We start from the raw sequence: 13,534 nt of genomic DNA, 5'->3' as shown, positions 1-13,534 counted from the left end.
GATATAAAGGAACAGACTGCTTGTTTTAGGTGTGCTGGATTTGAGGCATGTCAAGTCTCCCAGCACCACTTTGAGATCTCAAATAAACTTAGTTTGCTTCTCTACCCTGGTGTGTTTATTGGCGTGGTGCACACCGGGCGATGGACCCCCCTGCTGTTGCCCCCCTTGGGCACTTTGTGCCGGCAACAGGGGGACCAGAACACAGTCCTAACTCCATTCTTGGCCCAGGTTTCAGGGCCATCCCTCTCAGGGGCCTCTGACACTCCAGTTCCTAGCAGCCTCCTGGCCTCAGGAGGTTTACCTACTTTCCAGTTTCTTAAAACCAGATGCTAGAGGCCACTCCCCCATTTACTCACTCCCCCTCCCCTGTGACTCACCGGCTGCCTGCAGAGCCAGGCTGGGAGCAGACATGGAGCCTACCTGCCCAGGAGATGCAGGTTGGAGGCAGCCCTGAGAAGGGACTGTCACAGGTTGATTAACTGGTGCCCACCTCAGTGTTCTGCACCTCACGCTGGCCCCTCCCAGTCCCCACACATGGCTGGCAGGGAACAGGTTGGCCATAGCATTGTAGGTAGTAACCCTAGGGTGACCAGATGTCCCAATTTTATAAGGACAGTCCCAATTTTGGGGTCTTTTTCTTATATAGGCTTCTATTACCCCCTACCCCCATCCCAATTTTCCACATTTGCTGTCTAGTCACCCTAAGTAACCCCCTATGCGAGCACCCCTGCAGGCAGTAATTAGACATTTGGTGTCCAGTCAGTACTTCTGATTGGACACAGTACATGTCCCCTTTTGATCAGAATTTCTGGCAGAAAACCAGACATGGTAACTCTAAGTCAGCTCCGCTTCCTCACTGGGGCAGCATTTACAGGGCTACTTCCCTGAACCCCTAGCTCTGGGAACCCACCACAGGTGCTAACACCACTCCACTGTGATTTATTCCCTCACACAGCAGCCCACTAGCAGCCCTTTATAGGCCCAGATGGAGCCCAGCTCTCTTTAATTATCTGGACAAGGCTCACTTGCTCCAGTCCAGGGACACTGGGCTAAGTCTATCCACAGAGACCAGCTACCCTTTGACAGGGTCTCATTCAGCCCAGATTTGTCAGGGTCACAGTACAAGATGGTACTGCTGCTAGACCTGAAAGGGTTAGGGGTTAGCAGTAGGAAACTGGAAAAACAGAACTCATTTTTGATAACTTTCAAATATGGCACAATGGTTGTGCCCATGTAATTGTGCATTTGTACATGCAAATCAGGCAACCTTGTGTGCAACCAAGTAGCCAGGTGTGGATGTGTGTTAATTTTGTGCATGCACACATACTTGCCTGTGTTAAAATTGGTTGCATGTGTCTGACTATATCAGAATGCAATCTATAATATGCATCAAACCAAGCTTTTTGAAAACTCAGAAAGGTGTGGCCTGGGTTGAAAGTGAATGGAAACTGGAGAGAACACAGTTCTTATTGTTGATTAGTCAAGATTTTGAAAAACGTGCATAAAGTTAGGCCCCTAAAACCCTTTTTAGGCATGTTGGCTGAAATTTTCCAAGCTATCTGGGGGATTTAGATACTTAGGCTGTTCAAATCCTCAGGCAGCTTTGAGAAATCTAAGCCCTAAATGAGCAGCTTGCTTTCTTTAATGGGAGCTGCTGGGGGACACAGCCCTTAAAAATCAGGCCACTTGTGTAGGAGCCTAAATACAGATTGAGGACGGTAGCTGTAAGCACCTACTGTTTGTTTGTTTTTTTAAATTATTTTAGGGTGTAGAGGGTATTCGTTTTCAATGTATGAAAAATAAAGGTTAAAAACAGGCTCTCCTTTTGATGTTTACTCTTCAGACCTTTGCGCTGCCATCCAGAATTCTTCCTCTGATATTGGTGAGGCTAGACAGGACTACTGGAGCAGTTCAGTTTAATTACCTTTCATAGGTGCTCCCAATACTGCATTTTGAATCTAAAAGGATTTGTTTTCATGTATGTAGCTTTATAGATGGATTCTCACAAAGATGCCCAGCCGAAAGGAGACTTTGAATGCCAACTATGTGGGCTAACAGCCCCATACAGCTATTATGGGCAGAAACCACCAAACACTCATTCTGTTGTGTAAGTACAATCTCTTCTGTGGTAGCTCTCATTGAACATATTTGGATTTTAGAAATCTCACACTCGGAAATGAGGCAATATTGTACAAAATGCCCTGCATATCAACTAATTGGTGCCTTAATTAATGCCTGGGTTAAATGCAGGTGGTAAACCACATTTTGTAGGGTTGTTTAAATAGTTTTCCATATAATGTATAACTTAAAGATCTTTAGAAGTGTATTTGCCTGAATTAGACAAATCTCTGCTAGAACAGGTAGGTACAGCATGGCCCAACAACTGTGCAGTCGGAGTTCAATCTTGCCAAATGCCAAGCTCGCCAGCAAACCACCTTCCCATGTGCTTAACTTCAAGCACATGAGTAAATCCATTGAGTCCATCCAAGTGAATGAGACTACCTGGCAGAGGCCCTGAAGTCAATGGGACTTAAGGTTAAGTACATGCTTGGTGCTTGGCAGGGTTGAGGCCAGATGGTTGAGCACATTGTAAAATGGTAACAACCGTCAGTCAGTACCAGCTTGGCCTGGCACTGGACCATGACTTAATGGGAGATGGTCTTGCCTCCTCAGGATGGTCCCCATATATGAATCCAAGTGCCAGTAGGCTTCTAGTCTTCCTCTAGTCAGAAGAACTAGGAACCATGTTTTCACAACAGGGACATGAGTGAGTGTGAAGATAAAATGGGGTTATTCAGTGAAATGGCAACATAATACCAAAAAAATTATTCCCCATACTCTCCGTGTTCATGTTTTTCTGTTCTGCTATTTCTAATGCAAGCTGGGCAAAATTCAGGCTAGAACAGAAGACATGCCCAAAGACCAGGATTTGCATCAAGTAAACCCTATGTTAAGGGTATAAATGAGTCTTAATGAATACACAGTGCCTTGCCTGGGTGTAATTAATTCTTTGTGGCCTAGTGTCCTACCCAGAACTAATGGCTATAATGCTTTAAATTCCAGGATAGTTCAGTGTTTGAGTAAATGCTTCCCTTCCCCCTCATTCCCAGTGACATAAAAAGGACAGCAGGGGGTATAAGACTACTTCAGGTTTTTCTGTTCTGTTGTCCATTTCACTGTGAATTTATTTCTGATTTAAATCAAACTCATCCAATAATGAGCCAGGCTTGCAAGGCTGTGAGCAGATACATAATTTACTTCACTGAGGAGCCATCTGGAGCGTCTGGGAAGACCAAGGCCTTTGTTTTTCCCCCTCCTGAAGCTGCCAACTTCCTGAAATGCATCACCTTAATACTCTTGAGCAACAGGGTAGCCTGAGCTGGTAAGAGTTAAAACAAGAGTATTTTACATCACTATTTTGCTGCCTGCCAACAGCGTAGCTAGGAGTAGTAAAGGCATTTATGTGTAAATACAGAACTTTTGAAACAGACTCCAAATTAAAAACCGCACAGCTGAGCGGCCTGAATTGGAACAGTGTTTAATTAGGCTGTGTAATAGTAAAAGTGTAGGTTAAAACAATGTGGTTAAAAATTGTGTAGAATACCTATTACGGCTATAATAATAAATTGGTTGCTAAGAGATCTTCATGTGGAAAGAACAGACACAGGTTGAAATTGGTTTTTTAAAGCGTGGAATTATTTTCTTCTAGCCTCCTGGAAGAATGTTATGTCATGAAAGACCCTTTCGTCCCCGACAAGGACAAATTCCTTATCCTTGGATCTCAGTGCAGTTTGTGTAATAGACGTGTATGTGCGGGCACAGTAAGTAACGTGATACATGGTGCATTTTTTTGTTTTTTTTCAGCCTATTGGTGAAAGATCAAACAGCAACAGGGGAGAACCAAAGAGTATTTGTTTGTTTTTGTTTTCAATCAGCTACGTTTTTGTCCTGCCAATTCTCATAAACATTGTTCCATGTATTAAATGTGTACAGACTTGCTGCAGATTATGCTTACAAAAGAATGAAATCCGCACTCCCAACTGAAGCGCTCTTTCAGTGAGTAGAAGTGCTAGGGAATTGTAGATCTCTGTCCAAACCTTCAGATGGCTTTGCGATTACAGCAGACCGTGGTACAAATGCTGCCCCCTCTTTACTGCCCCAGCAGTGGATAGGGGTGATGAATGTACCACAGCTTGCTGGACTTGTCCCATCCCCAGTACAGCCACAGCACAGGGCCTCTTGCAAACCCTGGTGTGGGAGTCATGCTGGGGCAGAGGACAGAGCGGCGCTTGGAGCATGGTGTGATAGCACAAATGAGCAATTGAGACATTTCAAATTCTGATGCAAGGCAGCATTTGTTGAGGAAGCAGATGAAAATACAGAATATTGTATCGGAGAAAGATAGTGAGACCAAATTCCTCTACGTTCCATTGATCAAGGTAATATTGCAGGAATGCAGCATAGATAAATTTGGGCCAGCGACAGCGGGTCAAGTTCAAGTATAGCTCCTTTGACTTCAGAGAAGTTATACCAGGGATGGATTTGGTTCCCTATGTTAATTGGGGAAAAATTAAGTCATAACAGCTACAAGTTCTCTAAGACATTCTCGTGATAGCTTTATTTCCCCTTCTGAAATTCTCTTCCATTGCTTAGATTTATGGAAATCAGAAAATTATCAGATGACAAACTGAGATTTGTTTCAGAGTAGCAGCCGTGTTAGTCTGTATCCGCAAAAAGAACAGGAGTACTTGTGGCACCTTAAGGACTAACAAATTTATTTCAGCATAAGCTTTCATGGGCTACAGCCCACTTCATCGGATGCATAGAATGGAACATACAGTAAGAAGATATTTATACATAGAGAGAACATGAAAAGGTGGAAGTATCCATACCAACTGTAAGAAGCTAATCAATTAAGAGAAGCTATTATCAGCAGGGGAGAAACACTTTTGAAGTGATAATCAAGATGGCCCATTTTGGACAGTTGACATGAAGGTGTGAGGCTACTTTAACATGGGGAAATAGATTCAATTAGTGTAATGACCGAGCCATTCCCAGTCTCTGTTCAAACCTAAGTTAATGGTATCTAGTTTGCATATTAATTTAAGTTCAGCAGCTTCTTGTTGGAGTCTGTTTTTGAAGCTTTTCTGTTGCAAAATTGCCACCTTAACGTCTGTCACTGAGTAGTTAGAGAGGTTGAAGTGTTCTCCTACTGGTTTTTGAATGTTATGATTCCTGATGTCAGATTTGTGTCCATTTATTCTTTTGCGTAGAGACTGTCTGGTTTGGCCAATGCCCCTCTGCCACTTCAACCTCACAAATGTGCAAGGAATTGGGAATACCTACCAAACTGACCTGACTCGATATAGAGCCAAATGTGTGAAGATGGTTACCAAATGCATTTAGCAATAACACTTAGCATTTCTGTAGAACTTTTCCAGTGTTACTTAACTAATCCTTTTGGTGCCCATGTCAGATAGGTAAATATTCCTCTTTCATGTAGGGGAAACTAGGACATGGAGAGGTAAAGTGACTTGACCAAGGTCATATTTGGAATCAGAGCTAGGATTAGAGCCCAGGAGTTTGTGGCTCCTAGACTTGTGCTCATCCCAGTGGATTAATAAACCTCTGAAGCTAAAGAAAGCCACACTTCATTGGGCCAGTGTGGTAAAGAGGCAGATCAGTATGAAGGACAACTTTTTAGTAGCAAGTTGCTTCAGTTCTTCTGTTAGTTTGCAATGGGACAAGAGAAACAACTGGCAAAACCAAAGTTGGCCAACTTGTGCATTGCAAATTGGATTAAAATATCCCAGCTATGCTTTCACCTCTTCCTTTATAACAAGTACCTGGCCAGAGCCAACTGGGTCAACATTTCTGGGCCTACAGCATTGGCTTATCATCTGTGAAATATGCCAGATCCAAGAGTCCTTATTCATCACAGATGTGGCAGTATCCCAGCAAAAACTCAAGCAGGAGCAATCTACATGGCCAACTCCAATTTAACTACAAGAGTTTTCTCCCCTCAATACCACCCCCCCAAGAACTGATTTAAGGCGGCAGTTGTAAGTGGATAATTTTACAATTGAATTAAACTATGTTTTAGATTCCATTGTTCATTGATAAAGCATTTCTGTGGAATTCACCACCACAATATCTGTGTACCTGGATCTGTGTCCATGGCAACACGAAGCATATAGATCAGTACAAAGAATAGCACATTTTGTAGTGGGCTGTGGAGCACGGCGCAGTTAAAGTTACAGTAAAGCTAAGTTTCAGAGTAGCAACTGTGTTAGTCTGTATGCTTTTCATTTTCTCTGTATGTGTATACATAGCTCCTCAATATATGTTCCATTCTATGCATCCGAAGAAGTGGGTTGTAGCTCATGAAAGCTTATGCTCAGATAAATTTGTTAGTCTCTATGGTGCCACAAGTACTCCTGTTCTTTTTGAGTAAGCTAGGCACTGCCATAAGAAATGATGTCTCTCATAACCTCTTTGTGGCAATGTGTAAGGACTGCAATTGCCTTTAACCCTTAATTGGGGTTGGTGGGAGAAAGCTTCCTACCCCGCTGAATGAACCAGGAGTGATCTCCCCATTAGTGAGGAAGCTACATGAGCTGAATGGAGGAGGGAGAACACTGAATACAAAGTATGGTTTATAGCAATGTTTCTTAATGACCGGACCATGGACCAACGCCGGTCCCTGAGATCTTCCTGACACAGCTTAGGAAAGCAGCACGCCAGTCCCTGGGATCAAAAAGGTTGAAAAACAGTGTTTAGAAAAGCTGTAATGTAACCAATTCCATTTTTCTATAGTGCTAATTATATATAATTTTTCTACAGGAATGTAGTCTATTCTACTCAAAAAGGTTCTGCCTCCCCTGCGTTAATGAAAACCTACAGGGGTTTCCTTTGGAAATACGACAAGACTTGGATAAAAGGAAGTCTCATTCAAAATCCCACCCCTCCAAAAAAGCAGATGCAAGAACTTAAATTAAAAGCAACTGGAAGAGACACTGCTCAGAGGTGGGTTTTTTTGTTTGCCCTAAAATATAGATTTTTTTGGTAAAGATGATGTTTAGGCAATTTACTATCACTACAAGTATTTTCATGACAGTTCTTTAAGTTAGTTTGGATTTAGGTATTCCCATGCAGTGTTTGCAGTGCAGCCACTGCAGCACTGGGGTACTGCAGGAGAACCAGAAAGGGAAGCTGCCAAGCATGTGGTCACTGACCAGGTTACATGTTGTGAAAATTATTAAACAGCATAAAGGATGAAAAATAAGTCAGTGTTCATTTTTAAGTTTTCATGAGCTAGCATGTTAGACATTTACATGCAAGTGTTATTAAAAATACAGGCAACACTCTCAGTGGATTGTCAGTATAGTGCGAATGAAGACCTTTTACACCAACTGAGAATCTGGTCCATAGTTAACTTGACTATCACTTTATTAAAGTTATAGTAGACAAAGACCTGATGCCTCCTGACTCTCTCCCCTTCCTTCCCCACTCCAAGTTTCTGTTGTACAGCACGCGATCACAAAGCATATCAGAATGGATATTCATAGAAAAGCATGTGGTCTGGAGACCATTGCGTCAAGACTAATGCCACATGACTTCTGCAAGCAGATAAACTTGCAATGCAACATATCTGCTGATACTTACAAGACTGCAGCCACTTTTCACTCCAACTTCTAATGAGGTGGAAACAGCCTTTGGAGGGGGAATGGGAAAGGATTCCTTCCTAGGTGCAGCGTTTCCTTTCAAATTAGGAAAGGATAATGCTTTCTGGATCATTTTTTGATCTTGACTGGCCAATATGATTTACTTGGAAATAATGAAGTTCAGCTGGTATACTCTGTCCAATTAACCCTTGCCTGTCTTGGGCAATTAAAGAGACATTCAAGAGAGATTTAAATTAGGCTGTGCGGGTTTAAACAATTATTATTGAAATGATGGCCTTTATTGGTTTTGCTTTACTTGCATGGGATATTTTATAGACAAATTAAAGTCAATGTGAACTTTACCCTGATTTAAGGGTTTTTTTTATAATAAGTAAATGGTTAATTTGCCAAAATAATCCATTACTGATTGGAGATGGCTGTACCAAGTGATTTGTTTGAGATCAGTGTTTGAATGAATATTTAGAGAGATGGACACTGAGTGCAATATTTTAATCTGCTAGGGCTGCAGATTAATACTACATTGACTAACATGATCAGAAACTAGTATAATGTTGACAGCAGTCTGAGTGCTGGACTATCCACTCATTCACGCAGTGTAAATTAAACAATCAGATGATAACTTTCATTCAGGGCTGACCAAGGCCAGATTTGAGCTAGTAGCCTCAATCAGGGGTTCTCAATCTTTTTCTTGCAGAGACTCTTTCCCTCCCCCCACCCCCCGCAAACGCTATAAAAATTCCATGGACCACCTGTGCCACAAGCGTTTTTCTGCATATCCAGTAGATTAAAAGCCAGGGCCGGTATTAAGGGGTAGCAAGCAGGGCAATTGCATGGCACAGGGGGCCCCGCAAAGCTAAGTTGCTCAGGCTTCGTATTCAGCCCAGGGTGGTGGGCCTCAGGCTTTGGCTTTCTGCCATGGGCCCCAGTGAGTCTAACGCCAGCCCTGCTCTCGCGTTTATTTTGGCAGCCCCCTGAAACTTACTCGCAGCCCCCCAGAGGACCCCAGACTCCTGGTTGAGAACCACTGGCCTAGAGGTCAAACTCCAGATCTCATTACTTTTCCTCTGAGCCATCTAGTCCCACAGAAAACAGAGCTTCTATATCTTAACTAAAAGCATACTAGTCAGTTCCACATTGCTTGTGGGAACAGTAGTGTCCAGTCATCCTAAAGAAATGTAGTTTAAACAGCAGAGCCTTTTTGATCACTACAGTACCTGTTTATTATAATGATATGAGAGTGGCTTCTCCTGTGATAACAATATCACTGGTGAATAAATTGCAAGGCTGAAGTCAGGTGGTTATAACAAACCAACACAGAGTCCCAGAGCTACTCAGTGCAACTACTCACAAGAATATGGCTTATAGGATTGGACTCTTAGGCCTCCCACAGTCCAGGAACTGGTTCTGTGTGGACATCTTTGGAGCCATATGGAGTTCCATGGAATGCAGCATGGCTCCAGTTAGACAAAAATGTTTGCTGATTAATTGCAGCAGGAGCAGGACCTTTATTTACAATTTAGCTCAAAAGTTTGCAAGCTATCTGCTTTTTATGGGAAAAAATTGCTTTTGCATAGATTAATAGCACTCCACACTTCTACAGCATCACCCAAACAAGATCAAAGAATGTACATGCTTTTCCATTATCTACACTTGTGTGTAGGCCCGAACTTAAACTTTTGGATTTCCTTCTTAGTAAAATTTTCATGGGAAAAATTGCATTAACAGAAGGTGTTTCCATCCAGAAAAAATAGATCTGGGATGTTAAATTTACCACAATGTAAAGCAGACCACTTTAAATTTCAAATTTAAGTTAAATGGTTACAGCCAGAAAAAAAGAGCTTTGAAAATTGTAGCTCATCTTGGACTGGTAACTAGTTAGCACCTAACACTAAAACTAAGGTTGCAAAAAGCAGAGAGAGATATATGATGGGAAGGTAACAATGTACTTTTCTTGTTTAAAAAAAATATAGTAATTATGTACTGGTGTCTATCAGCTTATGTGAAAGTGGATGGTAATTCTGTACTTTCTAAAAGACCCTGAACCAAAGAGATTTGAACACAAATTGGACAGCATTTAAAACAGAAGGGGTGGAGGGGGAAAAGAGAGGCTGCTGTCTTGAATGTAGGTTTCAAAAGCACACATCCTTTTAGTTATGTTGAAAGAACAGTTTTAAACCATCATGCTTGCAATCAACCCAACCTTTTTTTAAGCAATCGTCAATAGTATCAGGGATAAAGCTAATATGAAAAGCCTAAAGTTTTTAAAGAAACTAGTTCATCTTCTGGTACTACATCACCAACAGGTAAATTTCATCATTGGCCCTGCACACCCAGGTGCAGTGTTTGCACATAGAGCACAGTAAAAAGGGATGAGCTAAACAAGGAAGGCCCAATGCTGCATTAACAAGAATGCTACTATACACCTGCCAGGTTAGTGCTGGGATGAGGCCTAAACTGGAGAGCATCATTAAGTGCTTCATTAGCATGAAGCTCCGACTTAAGCCCATCTCTTGTCAGACATGTTTTTCACCCGCATCCCACCCTTTCTTTATACCACACTTGAGGAAAAGTTTACTAGCACGTATAGGCCTTGCATTTTACTCCCTGTAAGGGTAGAGGATAACTCCTAGGGCTATGATTTAGTCTCAGAAATTATGAATTTGAATAAAGTCTGTGACATCTTGGAAATAGCTATAAAAAAACTACACGTGACTAGCTGCCCTCCCCCAACCAAGTGATGTTGCAACCTGGTGCATGGGATTGTAGAGTCACTCAAGTTTGACCCATCTGCCCCGCCTCAGGTGGTGGGGTGGCTAGAACAACTTAAGTGATGCTGTGACCCTGTGCTACAGGTTGCAATGGTTGGAGCTGGGCCCAGTCCCGCAGGACAGAGGCCACCACTAGTTGTGAAGTGGACTCGCTCTCCAAACACTCCCCCACCCTGCACTTTTTGTGACCTGCTTTCCCCCCATATCTTTGCTGTGAAATTTACTAAAAATTTCTAGGCCAGAATCATGGACCATTACACCTGGAGTGTACCCATCCTTACTGCCAAATACAGGCTCTTATAGTGGCACAGTCTTGTTCTCCCTACTGAACTGGTTTTAAGGTCTCTATGTCATTTTGCATATGGTTTCATAAAACCATCAACACCACATCTGTGATTTCTCAGCCACATGACAAGATTTTTGTAAGCTGCTGCACAACTACAGCACTCAATTGGTTTCAGTGAGGTCACTGGATGCTCAGCACTACTGAAAGTCAGGCTATCAATCACCACTCTTCACTACATGGTTGGAGCACCAGCATGCTTCTCCAGCCTCTGCGGTGATTTCTCTTCAACAGTCTTCTTTCCTAGCTAATAAATGCTCGAGCTTTGCCAGGGGTGACCTGATGATCAGGAATCCTAGTTTTCAGTGATAAAAACCAAAAATTCGTAAATAACCCCCCCTCCCATAAAAATCCATGTTTTTCCACAACTAAAATAAAACACCAAACTTTAGTTTCCCTAACCACTATATATAGAGGTATCAGTTGAACACAATGTTTTATTGATATATTTACTGTTGTAAAACACTGGCATGATCGCATCACATTGTTTCTTTACTGTTGTGGATGGTCCTGTTTCAGCCTCGTTTGTTTCTTTTTATGTTTAGTGCTTTCCATGTGTTTAACAATTGTCTACCTTCGAACGTAATCTATAGCTTTGCTGCATACCGTACAAAACAGCACATTATCAGCAATGTGAAATTTGTCCTTTGCAAGCTCAGTGACAGTCTTTAGGGGTGATTTTTAAAGTTTTCGGCATCTTCTCGTAACTTTAGTCATATCTGGAGGCTGAAGTGAAATTTGAGATGCATTAAAATATGAACTCCTATACACCACTAAGTAAGCTCTGCATGCTGGAAGCAGTTTCTTGGAGTATGTTTAGCTATGTAAATTTAAAGCACATTCAACAATTAACCACAAGAGGGGGAGGTTGCACACATTGAATAAGCTGTGACACTGGTACTTTGGCTACATCTTCACTACCCGCTGTATCGGCGGGTAGCAATCAATTTCTCGGGAATCAATATATTGCATCTCATCTAGACGCGATATATCAATCCCCGAATGTGCTCCTATTGACTCCGGAACTCCACCGACGTGAATGGCGGTAGCGGAGTCGATGGGGAGCTGCGGACGTCAATCTTGCGCCGTGAGGACGGTAGGTAATTCAATCTAAGATACTTCAACTTCAGCTATGTTATTCACATACCTGAAGTTGCATATCTTAGGCCACGTCTATACGACGTGCCGTATCGGCGCGTTACAATCGATTGCTCGGGGATCGATATATCGCGTCTCATCTAGACGCGATATATTGATCCCTGAGTGCGCTTACATCGATTCCGGAACTCCACCAAAACCAACGGAGTTCCGGAATCGACATGGCGAGCCGTGCACATCGATCCTGTGCGGTGAAGACAGGTGAGTAGATCGATTTTAGATAATCGATTTCAGGTACGCTATTCTCGTAGCTGAAATTGCGTATCTAAAATCGATTTTTGCGCGTCGTGTAGACATGGCCTCAGATCGATCCCCTCCCCTAGTGTAGACCAGCCCTTTCAGTAAAATTTAGTTAATAGTTAATGTGTTTTTATTTTTTTCACAAAATGTTAAATGCCACATTTTTCCAGGGCAAACTGATATCTAGGCTCTGTGTTGATGATGTACCAGGATATTTAGCACTGAACAAGTGAGCTAGAGCAAAGGTCCAGGCACATGCGATAATACAGTAACTTGTGATGATATAAACTAGATCTGGGAGAATAATGACTTGATTAAAGTTTTTTCTAGTTAGAAAATGCAAATGAATTCAAGCAACTGTTCTGGTTATTAGTAATCACCCTCTGGGATATTTCAGGGACTCTCTTCCCTGTTATTCCAAAATAGGGGCCTGACCCTACCAACATTTACTACCCAGCTTAAGACTTAAGACCAAACAGTCATCCCTATTCAACAAAGGATTTAAGAAAATACTTCAGCTAAACCCTTGAGCACATCCTTAAAGTGAACAGGGATGGCTAGTGTGTAATTAAATGCTTTGCTGAATTGGGGCCGTACTGCTTACTAACATAAGTAGTCTCATTCATTTCAGAAGCAGCCTATCACACAAGCTCCAAGTTTTTAGATAGGATTCATTTTTCTAAATACATTTGATATTGTTCTTTTAAAAACTGCTTTCACAGTGCATAAGTTGTGTTACATAATAAGCATCCTCAGTTTGTATTCTTTACTAGTACATCATGTTACCATGAAAGATTTGGGCCCCAATCCTGCAAACACTTGCTTATGCTCAGCTCCACGAGTGGCATCACTGAAATCAGTGGGATTACTCACTAAGCATTTAAGTGATTTCTGCACTGGGGCTTGCATATCAAAAGCTAGGAGAAGGAAAAACCACTAATATAAAGCTCTATTACAAATTAAACCAGTTCTATTGTAGTGGTACAGGATGTTGCAAAGGAACACGTTTTTTTCCAGTGATACCTATCAACCTTTATCTGGCAAAGCTTCGTGAGATACTAACCTAAGCCCTGACCCCTGGAAACACTGATGCACGTGAACACTAAGTGAGTAGTCCCACTGAGTTTAAAACAGAACTAGTCGTGTGTAAAAGCTATTCATGTGTAAATAAAAATGTGTTTACAGAATGAGGGACCCAATTTGGACTTTCAGCTCTTTCTGATTAAGTGCTGGATGCAGTCAGCAGAGGGTGGCAAAGCTGTTTGCTTTAAAAATACAGGACACATTTGTGATCACTGTGAATGTGTCTTTTATCACCAAGAAAATCAAACACCATTCAT

At 42.0% G+C, this 13,534-nt stretch overlaps 1 protein-coding gene across 1 annotated transcript in view; it reads left to right on the top strand.

Moving 5' to 3' along the window:
• The window catches only part of CDPF1 (cysteine rich DPF motif domain containing 1), a 15,793-nt gene extending 7,769 nt beyond the window's left edge, over positions 1-8,024 (top strand). Inside the window, exons 2-5 of the mRNA XM_032788428.2 lie at positions 1,987-2,107; positions 3,710-3,821; positions 6,844-7,026; positions 7,517-8,024. Of these exons, the coding sequence (XP_032644319.1) occupies positions 1,995-2,107; positions 3,710-3,821; positions 6,844-6,993 (375 nt within the window). The 5' untranslated portion in view covers positions 1,987-1,994 and the 3' untranslated portion in view covers positions 6,994-7,026; positions 7,517-8,024. The remainder of the gene's footprint in view (positions 1-1,986; positions 2,108-3,709; positions 3,822-6,843; positions 7,027-7,516) is intronic.
• Positions 8,025-13,534: the final 5,510 nt, after the last annotated feature.

This window comes from Chelonoidis abingdonii, chromosome 1 (assembly GCF_003597395.2).
Source record: "Chelonoidis abingdonii isolate Lonesome George chromosome 1, CheloAbing_2.0, whole genome shotgun sequence".
Lineage (NCBI taxonomy): Eukaryota > Metazoa > Chordata > Testudines > Testudinidae > Chelonoidis > Chelonoidis abingdonii.
This window is presented reverse-complemented; position numbering and strand designations above follow the sequence as displayed.